Source organism: Marmota monax, unplaced genomic scaffold (genome assembly GCF_021218885.2).
Source record: "Marmota monax isolate L192 unplaced genomic scaffold, Marmota_monax_Labrador192_F-V1.1 WCK01_AAM20220418_F8-fsc00111, whole genome shotgun sequence".
NCBI classification, from domain to species: domain Eukaryota; kingdom Metazoa; phylum Chordata; class Mammalia; order Rodentia; family Sciuridae; genus Marmota; species Marmota monax.
The window spans coordinates 3160989-3184133 of record NW_026695067.1 but is presented as its reverse complement, the minus strand read 5'-3'; the positions used below and the strand labels follow the sequence as shown (position 1 = coordinate 3184133).

The following is a 23145-nucleotide window of genomic DNA, read 5'->3' as shown; positions in this document are numbered from 1 at the left end:
CTAGGCTCAATGGAAACTGGAGGAGACACAAGACCAAACTATGCCCCCCAGGTATTCTCAGTTCTCAGAGGACAAAGAACTCAGTCCAGACTTCTCCAAGTAGGATACTAACAGCAGTCTCAGGATAGACCCCTGGCTAACAGAGGAAGGGTCAGGGGGCAGAAAGCAACCATCACAGTAACCAGGATAACCTAAAAAGTACCCACACTGCCAGGTGTGGTGGCGCGTGTCTATAATCCCAGCCGCTCGAGAGGCTGAGGCAAGTGGGTCTCAAGTTCAAAGCCAGCCTCAGCAACTCAGTGAGACCCTATCTCTAAATAAAATACAAAATAGGGCTGGGGATGTGGCTCAGTGGTTGAGTGCCCCTGGGTTCAATCCCCAGTACCAAAAAAAAAAAAAGAAAAACACATTCACCAAGTGCCAGCTGTGCTGTGGGCCAGGCTCAGAGTCCAGTACCTACTGGGTGTTAAGTCATGGGGTCCTCACTTGGCCCCATGCTGGGGGTCTGTTTAGAGCCTGATTTTACAGAGGAGGAAACCGAGGCTCAGGGTGCTCAAGGACACAAAGCCCAGAAGCCCAGTTCAGTGGGAAAGATGAGGCTTTCAGGGCAGGTTTCTGGAAGAAGGGAGCCCCACAGAGCCCTGAATTGAAGGAGGAGGAGAGAATTCAAGGGTATGAGAAACCTGTTGACAAGAAATGTCCACAGTAGGTGCCAGGGAAGAGGGTACCCTAATTGAGTGTATCTGCCACAACCAGGCCCTTGGACTCTGGGCCTCCACCTGGACCCGCCATGGATGTCCCTCCAAGTCCACCACCATATATTCAGTTGGGCCAGCCACTACCTACAGAGCCCCAGTGCCCCTCTCTGTCCTGGCTGCCCCTTGAAGGATATACAGGAAGAGGCACCTGCCCGAAAGACCCTCTGAGCCACACCTAGGTGGGACCCAGTGTTTCACCAGGAGGAGGCAGGAAGGCCCTAAGTCCTGTTACAGCTCCAGGTCCACCTCTAAGCGGGGACTTTGCTAGTGGCCCCATCAGTCCCCCCGTCCCTTGCTGCACCAGTCCAGGGCTTCCTGCCAATTCTCAATCCCCTTCACTCCAGTTTGAATCTGTGGAACTTCATTAGACCAATGACCTCAGCCACCCGAGCATAAGGGCTACGAGAGCCGTGGGGGAGGCTGGGTCCTCTTCTGTGACTCCCAGAGGCTATGTGGGCCCCTGGGCTTCTGGGATTCAGCCTTACAGCAATGAGCACTATGTGAAAGAGCCACCTGAGGTTTCATCCCTCTGTCCCCAAGTCTATGCAAGGCCACAGAGCCCTGAGCTTAGAGATACCCCAGGGCAACCCCCCCCCCCCCCCCCCGCCAGTGCATACAGGGAGAGCTGTGGCCCAGGGAGGGGCAACAACCTCCTCAAGGTCACACAGCAAGGTAATAAGTTAATTTGTGGCATAAAGTGGAACACAGGGTTTGCCTAAGCACTCAGCTCTAAGGGGGTCTGGTGCCTACTCCATCCCAACCCCCTGACCCCAGTCCATGCCCCAGTGCTGCCCGCCCAGCCCCCACTGGCCTCCCAGCTCCTGGTCTCCGTTTTTCTTGCTAATTAGAGGTCTCAGCAATGACTTCGCTGTCCCAGCCATTTTAGAGCTGTCATTAATTTCAAGTGCCTTCAGAAATAATCATCATCGTAAAATCCTGTGAGCCGCTGGGCTGCATGCAGGCAGGGCCAGCCCAGAGCAGGCATGCAGGCAGGCCTGTGTGTGCCACCCTCTGTCCTGTGCCCCAAGGGACCCCGTCTCTACCAGGGCCCTGCCTCCTGCATCCTCAGCCTCCCAGAGTGAGAGGAGAACAGGGCCTGGATCCCACATCAGGCACACAGAGCTTCAAGGCCCTCCTCTACCTCTTAGGCATACATAAACTTGAGCAAGTCACCAGCTCTCCCTGAGCTTCAGTTTATCTGTACGGTGGGGACAGCAAAGCCAATCCTGCAGCAAGATGAAGAATGTCAAGCACAGCTCAACAGCCAGACTCAGAAGAGGCTGAGTGAGTGTTAAAGGGCCCGTCCCTTCCTCCAGAGTCCCCCGGCAGTCCCGTTCCAGCCTCTGATTTGCTGCAGGCATTCAGGCTCCTTGCAGCCATCCACCCCTGCTTTATTGGGACTTGTGAGTTGTCACCTGAAACCGTGATGTGCCAACCCATGAGACATGCAGTCTCAGACCTGCTCTTGGGAACTCCAAATCTGAGGACAGAGAGGGAGGAGAGGAGGACCTTGTCTCTAAAGCCACTTCATCTGGGGAGGGGAGGCAGGAATAGAGACAGTCTTGGTTTGATCTTGAAGAATGGACAGAAACCAGGAAGGAGGCAAGCCCAGACAGTGGACCAAGGAGAAAACTTGGCAGCGGGGCTGACACTCCTCCTCTGTAGCTCTGGATAGGATCTCCTAGATGTGTCAAAGAAGTCTTCAACTGGGCCTTCCTGACTTTTTACGCTGTCCAGGGCCCTGGGCCACCTGAAAATGCTCTCCAGGCAGTTGGGAAGCTCAGGAGGAGGCATTTGATGGGGGATTCCCATAAACAACACAGAGGTCAGGGCCCAGGTTCGGGCTAAGCCTTTCAAAGGGCATCTCCTCAAAAGTTCTCACCCCAAAGCCTCCCAGTCCCCATTATTCCTGTCGGTGGATATCTGAGAGGCTCGTTTCTTTTGGAGACAGGTTAGAGGCTGTTGAGATGGAGGACTAGGACTGTGGGGCAGTTCCTCGCAGACACAGCTCTGCGTCATCCCTGCAGCCTCCAAGACGCAAAGAGATCATTGTGGGCGCCAAAAGACCCCACCCTGGGACACCAACTTCCTCAGCCAGCATCTGGGACTGGGGGCGGGGGCGATGAGCTCTCCCCCATTTCTCCGCCGAGATCACTGAGGCAGGGAGCAGGTGAGTCGGGGGCGGAGATCTGCTGTGGCCGCGCCTTGCCTGCGTCAGTCGCCGCACCAGGAATAGCCCCCGCCCCCGCCCCCGCCCCGCAGCGGGTCTGGCGGAGCCTTTACGCAGGAGCTAGGGAGCGTCTATTCCTGTCGGGCTGGTGGGAGGAGGAGGCGCGGGAGGGCGGGAGCTCACCGGTAACTCACAAACAGCCAGGGTGGAGAAGCTGGAGCCTGGGAAGGGGGTCGGGGAGAGCGGTGTTGATGGGCCAGGGAGCCACCTTCGCTGGACTCTGGAAGGGAGGGGGACTCCTGTGCCCGCCTCTCTATCTCCTCTCCCACCTGTAAGTCCCTCTGCCAAGCCTGCCTCCTACTGGTTTACTCAGCCCTGGTAGGCGATTCAAATTCCCTTCCCAGCCCTTAGAAGCTGTGTGACCCATGGGCAAGTCACCTAACATCCCTGAGCCTTGGGTTCCTTCTCTCTGTCACAAGGAACAATAGCGCCTCTTCCCAAGGTTTTTGGAAGATGAATGTAATGACCCAGCGTGGACACCTGCTGGGAAGGGGCTCTAGCTAGGCTTGGGATGAGGATGGACATAGACATAGAAGAAAAGAGAGTTCATCAGGACGGACTGTCCAGAGCAGTGGTGTGGCAGTGAGACTGAGAGGTACGCAGAAGCGGTTTAGCTGGAACAGGTCTGTGCAACTCTTTGGGGTGTGTGTGAGGCTAATTGTGGAAAGCAAGACAGTGCTAGGGGGGGTGTGGTGGGGAGTGACCTCTCCTTGCCAATCAGGCATCTCTGCAGAGAATGTCAGACAAGCTTCTTGGGAGAAGGGTGAGGCACTGGGAGCAGGGTCTGGGGGTCGGCCCCAGAAACTGACAGGCCTTGGGCTAGTCTCCCTCCCAGTCTCGGCTTCTTTCTCTGCCTGCAGGAGTCCCTACCCCTGTGGATTCAAGGTATCAGGAGCACTAATGTGCTAATGGGGACAGCAGTAATGTGCTAAAAGAGAAGGGGCCACTGTGCCTGGCGGTGACAGCATTGATGATGATTCTAATAAAACTGGTTGGTATTAAAGGGCATCTGGCTTCAAGTAGATGGAGGGGGTGTATAGTGGAAAGAGTAGAGTCCCAAAGCCTACTCTTCAGGCATCCTGCCTGCCTAGTCTCTTTATCTGTGCATCAAGGAGGATTTAGATCTCTAAGGAGAGGTCTCATTCCTTGGGAGCTAGCTCAAGCCTAGGCCAGGATTCTCCCTCCCGGCAAGACCTTTGGGGAGCCAGGTAGGAACGGCCAGGTCCAGACTGAGGCTCTGCACTGCCCTCTGCTGGTCACTGGGTGCAGTGCCCCCTGGCCACAACCGGTCAGAGAAGCCTGCTGCCCTCTGCTGGACAGGAATCCAGGCAGGGCGGACCCCCGCCGCAAATGCGGAAGCAAGACCCGGCATCGGGTTAGAACCGCGGAGCCGGCGCGGCTTCCTCAGTGTCCTTTGGCGCTTTTGGTTCCGCCGGCTCTGCCCCAAGACAGCTAGGATGTGGCCTCTCTAGAGTTTCGCGGACATTTCGAGAAGAGCAGGACAGAGGCTCAGAGACTGACCTCTCTCATGCCGCCCTCCAAACAACCCTGGCCAGGTGGGGAGCGCTGCCTGTTCACGTGTGTGTGTTCGTCCACACGGCAGTGTGCGGTCGTACCAGTTAACACGTGTGATCACTGGTGCTCATATGCACACGCATGTGGCCAGACCCAATCACACGCGAACGGGTGCACACACCCAGGGAGAACCGCAGGCCCGATTCTCCTGGGCCGGGCTGACCCGGGACTCGGGGGGAGCCAGGAACCCAGAGGGCCGCTGCTTTGTGCAAGACCAGAGCGCGGGGGCGCCGGTTCCGACGCGAGGTTGGCGCCCCCCTCGCCAGTTTCATTGCCCCATCGGTGCAGGGCCGCGGTTGGGGCGCTCCTCGCTCTCCGCCCTCTTCGCCAAAAGGAGACCTCACCGCCCGCCCCCCCCTTGGTTTTGCGGCCGCGCCTTCTCCTCCCCCTCCCGGCTCCCGCCGCTCGCTCGCTCGCTCCCTCCCTCCCTTCGTCCCTCCTCCCTCCCCGGCTCGCTGCTCGCTCCTTGCGCTCCCTCCCCGCGCAGCGGCAGAGCGCGGAGCCCGAGCGGGAGCCCGGGCGGGAGCCGGCGCGGGAGCCGGAGCGGGCGGCGGACGACAGCACGGGCGGCGGCAGCAGCGGCCAGTCCCGGAGCGCGCGGAGTCCCCACCCGCGCCGCTCCGGCCCCTCTCTCGACGCGGGGCTCCGAGCAGCATGCGTGTCCGCTGCCCGCCGGCCCCAGCCCTAGCCCTGGCCCCGGCCCTGCGGCGGAGCGCGCCCGGCCTCGACCCCGGCCCCAGCGGCAGAGGCGGCGGCGGCGGCTCCAGGCCGGCCGGGGGGGCAGAACCAGGCTCGTGGAGCCCGCGTCGCACGTCCTGAGCGCGTCCGCCCCTCCGCCCGCCGGGGCCGCGGCCTCCGCCTTCCCACTTCTGGGTCCCCGGACTGGGTCCGGCTTGGCTCCCACCCGCGTGGGGTAGACACACTGACCGCCAGCCCCGCGAGGGCGCGTGGACGGCCGGGCGGAGGTGTCGGAAGAGGAGGAGGAGACGGAGGAGGGGGCTGGGCAGGGGCTGGGGCCGACGGGAGAGACATGCGATTGGTGACCGAGCCGAGTGGACGGACGGCGCGCCCGAGATGCAGGTGAGCCCCGCTGCCGTGGTGAGCCAAGAGCGGTCAGCCCGCGGCGAGTGCCCCTGGGGGCCACCAGCGGCCCAGGCTTCTACCTCCTAGGGATGCAGGACACTCTAGTGTCCACCCAGACCTCCTTTGGGAGGGTCACAGGCCTGATCCCCTCCTAAGCCTCAGAAATAATTCCTCTTTTCTTATTTCTGCCACCCTAACATTTACAGATTGGTAAACTGGGATCCGGGAGCTGTGAAGGGTCCCCCACCAGCATCCCATTCCTGCTTTGGTGTCCCCCCCACTCCTTCCATTCTGAGCATTGGTCATGCAAAAGAGAAGCCCCTGTCTCCGTGAACCCCAGATCCCCCCAGGCAGTCCTCTCCTTCCCTAGGCACTCCCAAGCCAGTGGACACAGGTCAGGGACTGGGGTTCTTCTCAGGCTCCAGCCTGGATGGCGGCTCCCTCCCCACAGGAGCTTCGGCCCCTTTCCAGCTCCAGCCCAGGGAAAGAGAAATGAGGAGGGGGCGGAGTAAAGAGGAGAGGGAGTTGGGCAGAGGAGAACCCAGAAACCCTTTAGGGGCCTCCCCTTTGTCTGCCTTCAGCCGGGCTTCTCACCTCCTCTTGTCCCACTTTTCCTTCTGAGGCAGAGGGTGGGAGGTGGGAACCAGCTGTGAAGAGGGAGGTGAGGAAGGAGCCTCCTGCTCCCCCACCACACAACCTCTTTGGGTGGGCTAGGGTGCTTTCTGCCCTCCAAGGCAGCCCCAGGAGACTTCTCTCTCTAGGTGGATCCCACTTTAAGAAGGAGGGGTGGGGCCGGGCCAGTGGACAGTCTCCTCTGGGCTTTTGGTGGGGTACCAGTCCAGCTTTCTTGTGCCTGCACCTCCCCTTTGTTCTCAGAGGTCCTGGGGTCTGGGTGGGGGAGAAGGGTCATGTGGGAGGATAGAAACAGCTCTGCCCTGTTGGATGGGAGTGCCCGAGGCCCTGAGATGGAGGCAGTACCATCTGGGATAGCCCCTTCCTGCCAACCTTCCCTCGGTCCTCCTCTGCTTGGCTTGGGTAGCCAAAGGGTGCCCAGCCCAGCCTGGCCCCTGGTTCTCTGCTCAGCCCTGCTAGCCATTGTGCCAAAGGCTTCGCCACTGGGGCCTCCCTTGCCCGGAGAACCTGGGTCATCCAGCAGGTAGGGAGCCTGGGGCTTCCCCAGATCCAGTGAGGAGCACTGGTAAGGAAAGACAGAGTCCACTGCTCTTGGGCTGTTTGTCCTTGTGTGGCCTGGGAGGGGCTCAGAGTCCTCCCACCACTGGGAAGGTGGTAGCCTTTGGTCTGCTGGGACAGCATAACTGTCCCTGCTTTCTACCCATGGCTGGAGACAAGGGGGTGGCAAGAGGGAAGAGGCTGAGAACTCCTTGAGCTCAGAAATGGGGCCAGGCAGCACCTAGCTGCCTCCTGGAGGCCGTTTAGCAGAGGTGAGACAGGCCCCCCTAGGGGTCTTGTCTCTGCCCCCTGCCATCAGAAGTGTGTGATGGCCCTGGCTAGGTTCTGGTCCTGGTCCTGGGTAGTGTTCTTTAAGGCTTCAGTGCTCCCCAGGCCTGGAGTTAGGGTGGGTCCCAAACCTGAGGGACCAGCTTTTATGGATGGGTGTGTGCTGCAGGCCAAGGTTCAATGACCTGGGGAGAGTAGGGGCCAGGGGCGGGGGGGGGGGGGGGGGGGGTGACTAGAAGGAAGGTGGAGACACCACTTTTTACCCTGCCATGAGCCTCTTTGATCCTAGGGGTCTTCTCCACCCACTTTTCCTATTCTGGATATTGTTTTTTAAAAACCGGAATTCTGGAGGGGCACTACCCTCCTCTCTCCAGAATGGGTTTCTGTTCGGCTTGAAGCGCACTGGCCCTTGGTACCAGGGTAGCTCTGCTGGTGCTGCTCCTTGGGTACCTGCGGAAGCAAAAGGCTGGAGCCATGTGGCTGGGATTGTGGGGGGGAGGGGGACATTCCTGTTGAGAAATGAGGCAGTTCATGTGACTTGGGCAGGGTCCCACAGAGGCATGAGGTAGCTTGTCAGGCAAGGTAAGGGAATGGGGCTAGGAGGGACCAGGGAGGGGTGGCAGTAGGTGGTAGTGGTTTCAGGGTTGGGGCCTTGGTTTGCTGGCAGAGGTCTTTTGATCTAGCTGTTGTGTGTGTGGCTTACCCTCTGATTGTTCTGTTCTGTTCCCATAAGTAGAGTTCCTCTACTTATGTCCCCATCCTCACCTGGTTTGGTCTAGCATCCCCACCCAAAAGGCCCTTCCTCTCCTTCTGACCCCTCCTCCAAGAAGCCTTCCCAACTGCTCCAAGTCACTGGTCCTCCTCACCCAAGCACCCACAGCTTAGAACCTCACTGGTTCACACCTAGTATTGTACGGTCTCATTCATTCCTGCATTTATTCTGCACCTTCTGTCAGAGCTGCCTGCTCGGGTCTGGGCTAGGCCTGCCCATGGTTCCCATGGATTGCCTTGAACAACCTGGACAAGTCTAGTACTCATCCCTCTGGCTCCCCTGCCTGGCCCCTGGGATGGGGCAGACCTTGGGAGGGAGCAGCTGTTAGTAGCTCTTCGTGGCAAAAACTACCTGGAGGGGCTATAGCGTCCTCAGCCTGCGTGGATGGCCAGAGCGAGTGTGGCATTGCCAAGGATGCTCCAGGCCGGAACTGGAGACCCGAGGCAGGGGATTCAGTGGCACGTGCAGGCTCTCAGAGAAGGGGGCTCTCCCTGGGGGCTGAGGTGATCTAGTTCTTAAGGAGGAGGGGAGACTGCCTGAGTAGCAGGCTTTGCAGAGACACAGGAAGCAGGGCTTCCAGGGTCAGGGAAGGTTCTCTGTGGAGAGAGTGTGAGAAGGCAGGGTCATTTCCAAATGGATCTGAGGCATTCTTGACATTGGCCTTTGTTTATGCATCAATTGAATGAATGAATATCTTGGAGTGCTGCAGGCCAGCAGAGCTGTGTGACAGCAATCTACTCCTGTGTTTTCAGTTTATTCAAAGTCATTTCATAATGATGCTGTGAGGAGTATGGACCCTGGAGCCAGAAACCTGGATTCAAATCCTGCCTCTGCCACTGCCTAGCTCTGTGACTTTGAGCAACCTAATCTCTCTGAGTGTCAGTCTCCTTTTCCATAGAGTGAGGACAACAACAGCAATATCTACCACCTATGAAGGGGTTGACAGTTAAATATGCTCATATATGCAAAACAATTTAAGAACAGAATCCAGTACACAGAACCACTTACTGAATGCTAACTACTCAGAGTTGGTAACAGTAAGATGCTCTCCATCTTAGCCTTGTAGGTGATAGGTTTGATTTGATAGCTAAGAAAACAATCAGAGAGGTGGTGTGACTTGCCTCAGGTCCCCAGTCAACAAGCCTGGAGCTCACATGCTAAGCAAGCGCTATACTACTGAGCCACAACGCCAGCCCTCAATTCACGTATTTAGTATTAGTACTAGTAATAGTAGTAGTCATGGTATAATGAACACCTGGACCTGCTCTCCAACTCGAACACTGGCATCCTTTTTTTTTAATATTTTTTAGTTGTTGATGGACCTTTTTTTAAAATTTATTTATATGCAGTGCTGAGAATCGAAGCCAATACCTCACCATGCCAGGCAAGTGCACTAACCACTGAGCCCCAGCCCCAGCCCAAACACTGGCATCTTGACATTGATGTCCATCTCCTGGGCTTCTCCACATCCCATCCATTGGTCCCTTTTTCTGAGGCAACTGCCACCCTAAATAATGCACTTGACATTCTCCTGCCTCTTGGAAATCATATATGTGGGGCTGGGGTTGCAACTCCGTGCTAGAACCCTGCCAGGCATGCAGAAAGCCCTGGGCTCCATTTCTAGCACTGCAAAAAAAAAAAAATGAAAACATGTTTATAAAATAAAATCATACATTTAAATGTATATAGATTTGTTCCAGCTATGTGCGGTCCTTTGGAATTTGCTTTTTTTCCTTCATCATCTTCTTAAGCTTCACCTGTATTGTTGCAAATAATAGTAGTTGTAGTTCATTCATCTTCACTGATGTATCAAGCTCTGTCATAATTGAGTGTATTTCTTTTCCTCCTGTTGATGGGCATTTGGGTTGGTTTCCCTTTTTGGTGCTTACAAATAATATCACCACAAACCTTCTTGTCCCATCTCCCAAGGCAATATTAGTACTAGTAATAGAAATAGTAGTAATCATGGTAAAATGAACACCGGGATCTGCTCTCCAACTCGCTAGGAGCAGAATTGCCAGGTCATAGGGCATGTTTGGCTTTCCTAGGAAATGTGCCAAAGTATCTTCCAAATTGGTTGGACCAGTTTACATCTCCCCAGCAGGAGATGAGTGTTCCCACTGCCCCCCTTTCTTGCCGTCTTGATTTTTACTGACTGACTGTAAAGTGGTCTTTCATTATAGCCTTGATTTGCATTTCTGGGACTCAAGGCTTCTGGTGGGAGATGGGGGTTGAGATGGGCAGTAGCCAGTGCGCAGTGATGCTCACTAGGGGTCATTCCCTCTGAACCTCAGTTTTCCCAGTTGTAGAGATGCTGTCTGTACAGCCCCGAGTTCAGGGATGGGCAGGAGCAGTCAGGGAGGACTCCCCAAGGAAATGGGAATGGGGGGGGGCAAAGAGGGCTCAAGTCCCTGCACATTGAAAGCAAAAGGAGAACAGCAAATTCTAAGAACCCTGTGGTGGCTCTGTGTCCACCTCAGGATGAAAAGGGGTGTTCCCGGCTTGCTGGGGGGAGGAAGCCTGTGCTTCATTGTTTGAAAAGCCCCCCTTCTTCCACAGCCCTCTGAAAACCCAGTCTCTCTACAGCCTGGCACCTGGCATGGAGCCTGGCATTGGTGAGTGCTTAACAAGGGTTTGGTGACCCAGGGAATGAATGCTGGAGGGAACACAAATGTGTTAGTTCCTCCTTCACTCTCGCCTCCTTGGGGAGTCCCCTCTGACTGCTCTGCCCATGGAGTAAGCAAGGGGTGGCTGAGCAAGGTGACTCCTGGGCATTCAAGGGTCCCCAGTCACAAGACCAAAAGCCCCCTGGCCATCCAGAGGAGCTGAGAGCCATGCTGGCAGGCTCATTTGGAGTGGCTCCCTCTGCCAGCCTGGTGCACCAAGGATTGATTCCACACTGCCTTCCCCGCCTGGGCCTGGGCCCCTGGAGCTGGTGAGAGACGAGCGCCAGGGCTGGTGGAATAATTATGCCTATTTCATGTGACACCCAAATTGATTGCCGCCAGGGTGACATTACCAGGGCATTGTTCCTCATCTCCAACCTCTTATTACATGTTATTAGGGTGTGTGGTGTGTGTGTGTTTTTCTATTTTTTCCCATTTCGGGGAATCAATCTCTCCCTGCCACCTCCTCTGCCTCCCTCTGCAGAGACCAGCTCTGGGCCCTGAGAGGAGGCAGGGCCTGGCCAGCAACCTCGGCCTAGACTTTGCAGGGCTGCTCCTCCCCACAGGGGTCATCTCAAATCCCTTTACTTGGGGGCAAGAGGGGGCATCTCAGAGTCAAGAGGGGCTGCTGAGGTATCATCCTGCAGTGTTCTTGGTCCATGTCTCTGCTTGCATGCTGCTTGCGATGGGTTGCTCACTTCTAGGGTAGGTCTTCCTTCCTACGCCGTCTAATCTTCCATCTGATTCCTCACACTGAGCAGAATGGGCCTCCTGTGTGGCTCCACCCATGGGTCTTGGCTGTGCTCTCTGGGCCTGTAGTGGACACCTGACAATTTTGGCCTCAGTGAGCCTCTTGGAGATTTGCAGAGGTGCCAGCTCCTCCCATCAAGTCTGAGCTTCTCATAAATGGGGCAGTGCGTGATCACATCAGTTGTGCCTGAGCAGGGCACAGCACCTCTGTGTGTGTGACCAGAGGGCTCATCACCTCCTTGAAACAGTTCAGTTTACCCGCGTGGAAGAATGGGCAGAGAGATGGCCAGGATTCAATTGAACAGAGAGGATTCTGAACAGCCAGTGCCACAGTGGCAAAGTTATTATTGATAGTTTGCCAATTCATGTTGTAAATAACTTGTTGGACCTTGGTTTATGATGTATTAGGCGGTAATTTTTGAATCTTTTTCCCTTTTCAAAGAGAAATAACCCAAATCACTGCCCAGCCCTGACCTGGCCCCACCTTGGGTCAAGAGGCCATGTGATCCTTGTGTGATAATAAGGACAGAAGGTGTCTGCAGTTGGGAGACTGGGGTTCTTCCTAGGCCTCAGCCCTGAGGTTCTTCCCAAACCCATGCTATGGGACTTGGGCAAGTCCCTGAAGCTCTTGGGCCTGTTTTCTTAACTGTGTGTTGGTCTCTAAGGTCGTCATGCCTCTGGAGTCAGACAAGCTCAGGACCTTGAGCAGGTGAACTAATGACTCAGAGCCTCAGTTTCCTCATCAGTAAAGTGGGGTTAATGTGGCAGGACCGGCCAGGTCGTTCGGCAGACGCTTGGTGTGTGTGCTTTCTGTAAACGTCTTCCCTTCCCTCTGCCTGAACTCCTCCTCTGAGGGCAGCATAAAGTGTACCCTCCCTTTCCAGAGGAGGAGTTTGTGGTCTCAAGGGCTGAAGTCACTTGCCCAAGATCATGGAGGTCATCAAACCCTTGACCTTGAATTAGAGAGAGGTTGTATTCAAGAGTGGTGGGTTCCGCCTGAGAGTAACTGCCTCCAGCCTATCCCAGCTCTGCCACTTATCACTGTGTGAACTTGGACAAGTTCTGTCTCCCCTCTGTGCCTCGGTTCCCTAGTCAATAAAATGGGACTCATAAAACCAGCCTCCTCGGGTTGTTGTGAAGATCAGACAAGCTCATGCCTGGCACCTAGTCAGTGCTCTGTGTGTGTGTTCGTTTTACCAGACACTGTAAGGAAGCAATGCTGAATGTAGACTCTGGAACCAAACTGTTTAGGTTCACATCATGCTATTCTGTGACCCTGAGCCAATTAGAACCTCTTTGTGCTTCTGTTTTTTTCCACCTGGAAAATGGGGATAATGACAGCATCTACCTCACTGGGCTGGCATGGGGTAAGACAAGGGTTATAGGCAAGGTGCTTAGGATAGTGCTGGGCACACCAGAGGCCTCTAGAGGGGTTTCCCCAACCATCGTCCTCATAGTTAGTAGGTCTGTGGCTGATCCCAGATCCCATGCTAATCCCCCCACTTCCTGCAGCTCCCCCTGCCCGCCCTGGGTCTGTGAGACGATACCCTCCCCGTTCCCAGCCCAAGGCCTTGGCTCTCCTAGGCAGGGCTGCTAGTTTCCAGGCCAGCCTGAGCTGTTCCCAGGGTGAGGAGCCCTGAGGGCTGGAGCATCTGGGAGGAGTGCCCAGGGGTCCCAGGAAAGTGTGAGGGAATGAATATATGAGCAGGAGTGTCCTAAGGAGGCACTGGCCTGGGCAGGAGATGGGGCAAAGGGCTTCAGGGGTGCCTTCTTGTCCCCAAGAGCCTGAGTTGGTGTCTTATAGACCTAAGAAGGGAAATGTGAGGGCATAGACCTGGGTTTTCCTTGGGCCCCCTCAGGTCACCCCACATAAGACACTTGCCTACCTTTCCAGCTCTGGGACAGCACCCCGTCCAGAGGATGCTGTCCACTGAGGCAGGCCCAGCACAGGGAGCCTGAGGAGGGGCTGGCAGGGCCATGAGCAGTCCAAGCCTCCCCAGGCCATGAGGCACATGTGCTGGCCAGAGGCCTCAAGTCCAGTGCCCTTAGCTCCCCCAGAATCCTCCTCCTCGAGGCCCTGCCCCACCCCTGCTTCTCTCCACCAGGCTGGCCACTCCTGGAGGGCAGAGTCTATATATAGAAGCCTTTAAACACTAAGATGCTTTGACAATTAAAATTCATAATTTATCCCACAAATGGCCTGGGGCTGCGGGCTGGCCGGAAGGCTGACTTCTCCTGAAATGGGCTGTGCTCTGGTGGGGTGGGTGTGGGGTAGGTGGGGGCGCTCCTCCCTCATGTGCAGGGGCCAGGTGCTTGCCCAGGGAGACGTGGGGAGTCCAGGGCAGCCAGGGGTGCCGGGTAGCTGCTCAGGCCTCACTTGCCCCGGCAGGCAGGCAGGCAGGCAGGCAGCCATTCCAGGCCCAGTCAGCACCCTCCAGTGGACCATGGGCAGCCGAGAGACCAGGTGAGCACGTTGGGAGAAGATTGAGTTTCCAACTGCGCCTCAGAGATGGGGTTGGTGGCTCTGGGCCAGGAGAGCCAGGGAGTGGGGTGAGGAGGGAGAGCAGCGCGTGCGCACATGTACAGAGACACACAGGCCACACACACTGGTGTCCCCCCCCACCACACACACACACACACACACACACACACACACACACACCCCTCAGGGGCTCAGTAACTCTTTGCCAGAACCAAGAGCAAGAGAAAAATAAAGAATTATACACGACAAAGGACATGACCTCAATTTTCTTCCAGGTTGATTTTTCTCTCCCCGTGGGGGGCAACAGGAGGAGGAGGGGGAGCGGGGAGGGCCGGCCAAGGCAGGCAGGCCAGCCAGGGAGGGACACCGAGAGCTGAGGCCGCCCAGCTCGGCTCTGTCAGCCTGGCTTTCTCCTGCAGGAGCTCTGCCTGGGCCCTGGACCCCTCTTCCCAGGGCCCCTAGTGCAGTGGCCTGTCCTGTCCTGCTATGCCAGGAGGTGACCCCGCTGCCTCCCACACCCTAGCCCTGCCAGATTGCCTTGGCCCTGACTGAAATTCCCCATTAGCGCTCACACCTTGGCCATTACCAGCCCTTCACACCTCAGCAGGGATTAGCCTGGGGAAAGCCCAACTGAAGCCTAAAAACGGATGGGATCAGGATTGGGGGTAGGAGAGAAGCCATTAAGTCTCTGGATGCTGACCAGGCCACAAGTCACCATGGCCAGAGCACCTTTGCTGGCCCTGTGCTGTCTGGACGCCACCCTCCCCTGCCTCTGGCGTGGGGATCTGAGCAGCCCAGACTGCTGGCCGCTCCTCCTCCTGGAGGCCTGCACGGAGCAGACTGGGTAGAGTCCTGCGCCCAGTATTCTCATGGGCCACCCCATAGTCTCCTGGGCAGTCCCCACAGTTGTGTGATAGGCTCTCTTGACTGTCCCTTTGAGTGGACAGGCCAGACCTAGGGGTGCTGAGCTGAATGAGGCCTAGCCCTGGGTGGCATTCTCAATCTGGGGGCCCTAGAAGCACCACTGGGGGGGAGGAAACACATGGGCAGTGCCTGGCAGAGGGTGGCCTGAGACCTGGAGAGGACCTGGAGGTTGATCCCTTCTTCCTGGGGGTTGAGAAGAGCTCCTGGATGGGGAGGGGACCCTGAGCTGGGTCATGAAGGTATCACAGATCTCTAGCTTGGAGCGGCAGGAGGATGGGCCCAGGCTGGGGTGACTGTGGAGTGCTTTCTGGAAGGCCCTCATGCCATCCCCAACCGCTTGGTTCTGGCTGCCTCTGAGAAGATGTGTTTTCTTGTAATGGGCATTACCATGCTTTTAAATGATGGAGCCAGCCGCACCTAGAGCTGAACACAAAGAAGGGACTGCTTTCTGGCCACTGGACTTGGGGAAGCAAGATGCCTGCGTGCCGCTGAGGACTGGCACCTTCCCTCAGCCCTGGGGCCTTAGCCTGGCCCGGCCATGACATGCTGGCCCCTCCCTGGAGTGGCCTGCAAGATCCTGGAGAATCCCACTTCACACCAGAAGGCTCTGAGGACAGGCAGACCCACCAGGGATCAGAGGTCTGCCACTGCCCAGCTTTGTAGCCTTGGTCTGGGACAAGTGACTTCCCTCTCTGAAGTCTCAGTTTTCTCACCTGTAAAGCAGGTGTTGCTGGAGAGTTTCTGAGACAGTGTGTGAAAAGCCCCAAACCCCGCCCATTGCTGGAGGTCTCCAAATACTAGTCCCTCCCCTTTTCTGATTGGCTGTGTGGGCCACCTGTCTGGGTGCTGTAAGGAGACACAGTCCTGCCTGCCAGGGGCCTCCAGATGCTGGTTATGGAACAGGGTGACTCCCTTTGAGGTTCCCCAAGCACACCCATGGGTGACCTTCACCCCTTCTCCACCAGTCACCCTCTTGTCCTGAGCCCTTGAGCAACAGCTGGAATGAGAGCCCCCAACCAACTTGGGGCCACCTTCACGGAGATTCTCCCAGCTCAGGTGAAACTGCAGTGTGGAGCCTGGGCCCCTCTCCCCTGCCTCTCCCCTGCTTGTCCAGTTGGGAGAAGTCCAGTTCCTGTTGCCAACTCCTTCAGGGACCCTGGAATTCAGCCACTCACTGTGCAATGGGGGAAGTAGGCTAGAGAGTGCAGGCATTGCCCGAGGTCACACAGTGACCAGTGGCTGCAGAGAACTACTTGTGGCCTGTGTCAGGCACATGAAGGTGTGGGTGTTGACTAGAGCTTGTCCGTCCCCACTGTGGGGTCAGCTCAGAGCCCAGGTCTCACCCTCTGCAGGACAGGTTGATGGCCCCACTTCTCTGCACCCTCCAATAACCCCTGGTCTGGGACCAGGGCTGCCGTAGACTCTGTGCCTCATGCCCTGGGCACAGCTGTCTCTGCTGCCCACCTGCCTGCCTTTGATGTTTATATTTTCTTTTTTATTTATTGGCCCAATTTTTAATTTTTGCCCTTGTGGAAAACCCTTCAGGGGGCAAGGATCCAAACTAAAGCACTGATTAAAATGCATAAAACACCTCTCTGCAGCAACGCAGGAGTGGCCAGCAGGACTGACCATGCCAGGAAGGCAAGAACCACACGTTGCCAGTCAGACATGATGGCCCCAGCATCCCTAGATAACAGGGATGCCATGGAGGTGTGAGACCTGGGACTAGGCCCAGCGTGCTGCTATCTTGCTAGGCCACAAGAGCATAGTCAAGATCTCCAGGCCTTAGTTTCCATACCTTGCAGTCACCTGTAAAAGACAGAGGATGAGATGATTCAGAGGACGTGCCCACCAGGGCTGTCCTGTCCTGTGGAGCCTGGCCCACCACACTGAGCGTGTAATTGTCTGGCTTGTTGGTGGCAGCTAGACAGAGTGAGTCAAACCAGCTTTTCCATCAACACATTTAAATTCCCTGGGTATCAGCAGAGCAGAGTGGCTCATGCCTATAGTCCCAGCAACTCGGGAGGCTGAGGCAGGAGGATGGCAAGTTCAAGGCCAACTTAAGCAACTTAGTGAGACCCTGTCTAAATATTTAAAAGGGGAGGAGGGTACTGGGGATGTAGTTGAGTGGTTAAGTACCCCTGTGTTCAATCCTCAATACTGGGGGAAAAAAAATAAACCTAGGTATTATTGTTCCAGGGTCAGCCCCATTAGAGAGGCTTCTTTCTACCCCTGCAAAAACTCACTCATGCCTCTGTTTCAAAGAACACTCATCCTGGCCTGTTCTGTGCCACACCTTGGGCACCTTACCCTAGCAGGTGGGACAAATACATCAGCAATTATTTGGCCCAGTCTGAACTATACAGGAGAGGCACCAAGTGCTGAGGCCTCGAAGCAGGTTTCCCTCTTTGCCCAGGTCACTAGGAAGCTCCACTTTAGTCATATGCAGGACTTTGAGGCATTCTTTCCTGATTTCCTTTCTTTAGCTTTCATTTCTTTATCATCTTGTAGCATAACTTTTCATAATTGGAGGCAGTGGGTTCAAATCACTTTTGGAATGAGGAATGCTATGCAGACTCGCACGGTATCACTATCAAGAAGAGCGAGAACGCCATGGGGGAGGTGATGGCTGATGGAGTGGGGCACGGAGGGATTCCAGGAAGGGAGGGCCTTTAGAGTGGGAACACAAAGACTGCTGGGATCGGAGGCTGGGACAGTTCTCCAAAAGGGGACAGCTTAAAGGTTGGAATATGGCACTTCTGGGAGAGTGGTGGGAAAGGAGGTTGACGGGTGGTTGATGGGCAGGTCAAGGTCAGGTGATTAAAAATGTGGAATGCCAGGTACATTCTGTATGAGGGACTTCCAGCATCTCAAGGGGGCCTGTGTCCTCACTGTCCCTCTCCTTCCTCAACCTCCTTTCCAGCAGCTCCCACACCACCCACCAGTTCAGCCCTGAGCTGAGTGCTAAAAGTCCTATTTACCTCTTGAGGTCCCCAGCCTCACACCCGCGCCAGTCCCAGCTGCTGGCCCAATTACTTATTGATCGCCTGTCAGGATGTTTGCTTTTCTGGTGGGTCACTGGAGCGTGTGTGACTGTGGAAAATGGCCTGGTGGGGGTGGGCTGGAGAGAAGCTGAACCACAGAAGAATCTGGCAAGAGAATGAAAGGACTGGGGGTGGGAGTTGGACAGAGCCCTTAGGGATAACAAAGCCTTCCAGATTCCATAACATGTCACTGACACAAAATCTTGAGTCCTCTCTGGTTAATCAGTCACTTAGTCAATCAACAACCAGGAAACACCTGTCAATCCTGGAAGACCAGTGGAGCATTCCAGAGTGTGTTATATCTTTGGAATGTGACAGACCAGAGCTCCTACCCCACATCTGCTCCCTCTGCTGGCTAGGTGTCCTGGGACAGCCACAGCATCTCTGAGCCTTAGTTGCCTTAACAGTTTTGATTAACAAGTATGGATGATCTGTGGCCTTGAAGTAGAGGCTGTATGAAGATGGGGAGGATTGGGAGGGGTGGAGGAAGAACAGAGTGGGACACCCAACCGGGGCCTCCCTGGCATGCAGCGAGCCCTTTTCAGGGCCAGGAGTATAGGAAATAGACACAGCCTCAGAGTTTCAAGGGTGCTGGGGGCCGGGTGGAGGAGCAGAGATGGGTCCTTACCCACCAGCAACAGGAGATCTGCAGCTCTGTGTCCACAGACTGTCTGGTCCACCTGCAATCACTTGGAGGCAATGGCTCCTGGAGTCGGAAATAGGCCTCCCCAACACCCCTCCACCTGCTTGCCACTGTGGAGGTGGGAAGGGAGGGGCAGGCCGGGGCAGGAGGTGTCTGGGGGATTCCTCTGAAAATGGGATGGGAGAGTAATGAGGGGCTGTTCCCACACACCCCTAGCTTACTCCACCCACAGCCTGTACTCGATCCCTGGCACTGTCTCTTGTCACCACGCCTAAGCGCCACGTTTCTTCAGGGCCCACATTTAGCAAGCCTCACGCTCTTGCTGTGCAGTGTGGACCAGAGCCTCCAGGGCTGTCCCTCCTGGGCTGTGGGAACCCAGCTCTTTTCTGCTTCTAGCAGCTGAGCAGAATCCTGGTGCTAGGGAGAGCTGACCAGAGCCCTGGGAGGCAGAAGAGGGTGAGGGGTCTTTGGAAGAACACTCTCCCCATTGGGGGTCAAAGAAAGCTTCACAGAGCAGTGGGCCTCAATCAGGCCTTCCAGAGGGGATTTCAGTGGGCGGGGTGGTGCGGGGAGCAGTCTTCTGGGAGGACCATAGCGCCAAGGCCAGGATGCAGGAGAACGTGTTCCCTGGGCTGAGGAGCCTTAGCTGAGTCAGCATTGGGGCCCAGAGGAAGGAGAGTCTGGGGGATTCCACAGGGTGGCCAGCTGGGATTTGCAGGGCCGGCTACTGGCTTCTGGATGGGGATGCCCAACCCTGAACCCGGGGCCCCACCAGGGAGCAGATCGGTGAGAATAACAGGTACTTTTAGAAGTGTGCTGAGTGCCTAGGACTTGGGCTTAGGCGCAGGCAGTGCTGGTGGAGAGGGGAATAGTGTCTGCCCACCTTGCTCTCAGAGCCCCAGCTGCCTCGCAAGCCCTCATCCAGCCTGCTGGGGGCCAGGCAGGCTCCTCCTCACTCCTCTCTGGGCTTTCCCCAGAAAGCTCTACCCTTGAGCCACTTTGATCCCCTTTGTGAGCCCCAGGGAAGCTCAGCAGGGCTGGCTTTATTCCTCATGGAGCAGAGGGATTAAGGAGGTGGCACTGTCCCTTTCCTGAACCCACCTTATCTTCAGGATGCCCAGAGGGCTCTGGGCAGGGCAAGAGGCAAGGGGGAAGCAGGCTGGGCAGCAGGAGGCCCTCTGACCTGAGCATCTGGACCTCACTATGGGGTCCCAAGAGGTGTCCTGTGTTACTGTGCACCCTGTCTATCTGCATCAGGGACACCCTGATGGGGCACAGAGGGCTCAGGGTGGGGTCTTACCAAATACTGGCCTCTCATTGCCACCTCTGTCCTGTGCTTGCTTCCGGCTACAGGTGAGCGAGAGGATGCTGGCGGGGGGCGCAAGGAGCATGCCCAGCCCCCTCCTGGCCTGCTGGCAGCCCATCCTCCTGCTAGTGCTGGGCTCGGTGCTGTCAGGCTCGGCCACAGGCTGCCCACCTCGCTGTGAGTGCTCGGCCCAGGACCGTGCTGTGCTCTGCCACCGCAAGCGCTTCGTGGCAGTGCCCGAGGGCATCCCCACGGAGACGCGCCTGCTGGACCTGGGCAAGAACCGCATCAAGACCCTCAACCAGGACGAGTTTGCCAGCTTCCCGCACCTAGAGGAGCTGGAGCTCAACGAGAACATCGTGAGCGCCGTGGAGCCCGGCGCCTTCAACAACCTCTTCAACCTCCGGACGCTGGGGCTCCGCAGCAACCGCCTGAAGCTCATCCCCCTGGGCGTCTTCACAGGCCTCAGCAACCTGACCAAGCTGGACATCAGCGAGAACAAGATCGTCATCCTGCTGGACTACATGTTCCAGGACCTGTACAACCTCAAGTCGCTGGAGGTCGGCGACAACGACCTCGTCTACATCTCCCACCGGGCCTTCAGCGGCCTCAACAGCCTGGAGCAGCTGACGCTGGAGAAATGCAATCTGACCTCCATCCCCACGGAGGCGCTGTCTCACCTGCACGGTCTCATCGTCCTGCGGCTCCGGCACCTCAACATCAACGCCATCCGGGACTACTCCTTCAAGAGGCTGTACCGGCTCAAGGTCCTGGAGATCTCCCATTGGCCCTATCTGGACACCATGACCCCCAACTGCCTCTACGGCCTCAACCTGACGTCCCTGTCCATCACACACTGCAATCTGACCGCCGTGCCCTACCTGGCCGTGCGCCACCTGGTCTATCTCCGTTTCCTCAACCTCTCCTACAACCCCATCGGCACCATAGAGGGCTCCATGTTGCATGAGCTGCTACGGCTGCAGGAGATCCAGCTGGTGGGCGGGCAGCTGGCTGTGGTGGAGCCCTATGCCTTCCGCGGCCTCAACTACCTGCGTGTGCTCAACGTCTCTGGCAACCAGCTGACCACCCTGGAGGAGTCCGCCTTCCACTCGGTGGGCAACCTGGAGACTCTCATCCTGGACTCCAACCCTCTGGCCTGCGACTGCCGGCTCCTGTGGGTGTTCCGGCGCCGCTGGCGGCTCAACTTCAACCGGCAGCAGCCCACGTGCGCCACACCCGAGTTCGTACAGGGCAAGGAGTTCAAGGACTTCCCGGATGTGCTCCTGCCCAACTACTTCACCTGCCGCCGCGCCCGCATCCGGGACCGCAAGGCCCAGCAGGTGTTTGTGGATGAGGGCCACACGGTGCAGTTCGTGTGCCGGGCGGATGGCGACCCGCCGCCCGCCATCCTCTGGCTCTCACCCCGCAAGCACCTGGTCTCGGCCAAGAGCAATGGGCGGCTCACGGTCTTCCCCGACGGCACGCTGGAGGTGCGCTACGCCCAGGTACAGGACAACGGCACGTACCTGTGCATCGCAGCCAACGCGGGTGGCAACGACTCCATGCCCGCCCACCTGCACGTACGCAGCTACTCGCCCGACTGGCCCCATCAGCCCAACAAGACGTTTGCCTTCATCTCCAACCAGCCGGGTGAGGGAGAGGCCAACAGCACCCGCGCCACCGTGCCTTTCCCCTTCGACATCAAGACCCTCATCATCGCCACCACCATGGGCTTCATCTCCTTCCTGGGCGTGGTCCTCTTCTGCCTGGTGCTGCTGTTCCTCTGGAGCCGGGGCAAGGGCAACACGAAGCACAACATCGAGATAGAGTACGTGCCCCGGAAGTCAGACGCGGGCATCAGCTCGGCGGACGCGCCCCGCAAGTTCAACATGAAGATGATATGAGGACAGGGCCGGGGGCAGGGACCCCCGGCGCGCCGGGCAGGGGAAGGGGCCTGGCCGCAGCTGCTCACTCCCCGGTCTTTCCCACCTCCCCTGTGCCCCTCCACACACTCTTTCTCCCTCCCACCCCCGCTGCCCCCCGCCAGCCCTCACAACCTGCCCTCTTTTTACCAGGACCTCAGAAGTCCAGGCCTGGGGACCCCACCTGCACAGGGGCTTGCATTGACAAACTGGAGTGAAGAGCCGACGAACAGACAGGCAGCAGAGTCAATGATTCAATTAAAAAAAAAAAAAGTTACGAACTTCCTCTGTAACTTGGGTTTCAATAGTTATGGATTTTTATGAAAACTTGAAATAATAAAAAGAGAAAAAAACTATTTCCTATAGCTAGTCGGAATGCAAACTTTTGACGTCCTGATTGCTCCAGGGCCTTCTTCCAACTCAGTTTCTTGTTTTTCTCTTCCTCCTTTCTCTTCTCTTCCCCTATGGGGAGGGATCACTCAGGAAAACAGGAAAGGAGGTTCCAGCCCCCACCCTCCGCCCATGTGCTGGGGCGCCATCAGGAGCAGGCTGGGTGGCAGGTCTGGGCGCTGCTCTGGGCTGGCTGGGTGCAGGGAGTGAGTGGAGGGGACAGGGCTGCCCAATGGGGTTGGGGGCCTGTCTGCCAGGCAGCTCTACTGCGTGGAGGTTGGGGGAGTCTCAGCTCCCGTGTGGTTGGGACTCTGGACAGGGACTGGGGCCCTCCTGGGGGATGGCACAGTCAGTGGAGAGAGCCAGGAGCCAAAGGCTGGCCTGACACCTGACCTCTGGCCCCAGCTCTGCTGCTCACTTGCTGTGTAGCCTCAAGCAGGTCTCCTCTGGGCTCCTCTGGGCTCCTCTGGGCTTCAGGGTCCACATCTGTACAAATGGGAGCATTCCTTGCCCTGCCTACCTCACAGGGCTGTTGTGAGGGACTGATGAGATGATGTATGTGAAACACTTTGTAACCTGTAAAGCCTGTGCACACGTGTGGGTGACTGTTCTCATTATGGTCATTATTATCTCACTGGGGGACGGGCTGAGGGGACCTCCATGGGGGCAGAGCGGCGGGTGCCAGGGGAAGAGGTAGCTCCAGAGGCTCCTTCTAGGACACCAGCCTAGACCACTGCCAGGCACATCGGCTTGAGCGACGAGGCTCTTGACCCCCAGAGCACCGTGGATTCTTCCACTCTCATTCTGCGAGGCCCCTAGGCAAAGCCCAGCTAGCTTTGGCTGGAATGTATACAGGGATTGCACACAGATCTCTCCTCCTCTTCTTTCCACAAGCATTTATGGAGCATCTACTGTGTGCTACCCTCAGGACTGTCCACACACCTAGCCTACCTTTCAGCTGTCCCTCCTGCCACCAGGCCATACTTTGGACCTATCCTTGAATGTGAGCTCAGCAAGAGGGCCAGACAACAGCCCCCGCCTTGACCAGGCCCATTCAGACCAAATCTAGATGTTCCAAACTCAGCCACAAGAAGCGGTGGCCTAGGTGACAGTAAAGAGCCAGATGGATCACCTGTAACTTT

The 23145-nt window shown here is 56.9% G+C and overlaps 1 protein-coding gene across 7 annotated transcripts in view; it reads left to right on the top strand.

Moving 5' to 3' along the window:
* Positions 1 to 22613, top strand: part of Lingo1 (leucine rich repeat and Ig domain containing 1) — a 192308-nt gene extending 169695 nt beyond the window's left edge. For 4 of the 7 annotated variants that reach the window (XM_058573804.1, XM_058573805.1, XM_046428120.2 and 1 more), the window contains one exon: positions 19739 to 22613. In XM_058573804.1, the coding sequence (XP_058429787.1) occupies positions 19751 to 21595 (1845 nt within the window). In that variant the 5' untranslated portion in view covers positions 19739 to 19750 and the 3' untranslated portion in view covers positions 21596 to 22613. Of the gene's footprint in view, positions 1 to 3327; positions 3584 to 4309; positions 4545 to 5389; positions 5644 to 19738 lie in introns of those variants that run through there. The other 3 variants (XM_058573807.1, XM_046428119.2, XM_046428118.2) reach the window with 3 other exon arrangements.
* The last annotated feature ends 532 nt before the right edge of the window (positions 22614 to 23145 follow it).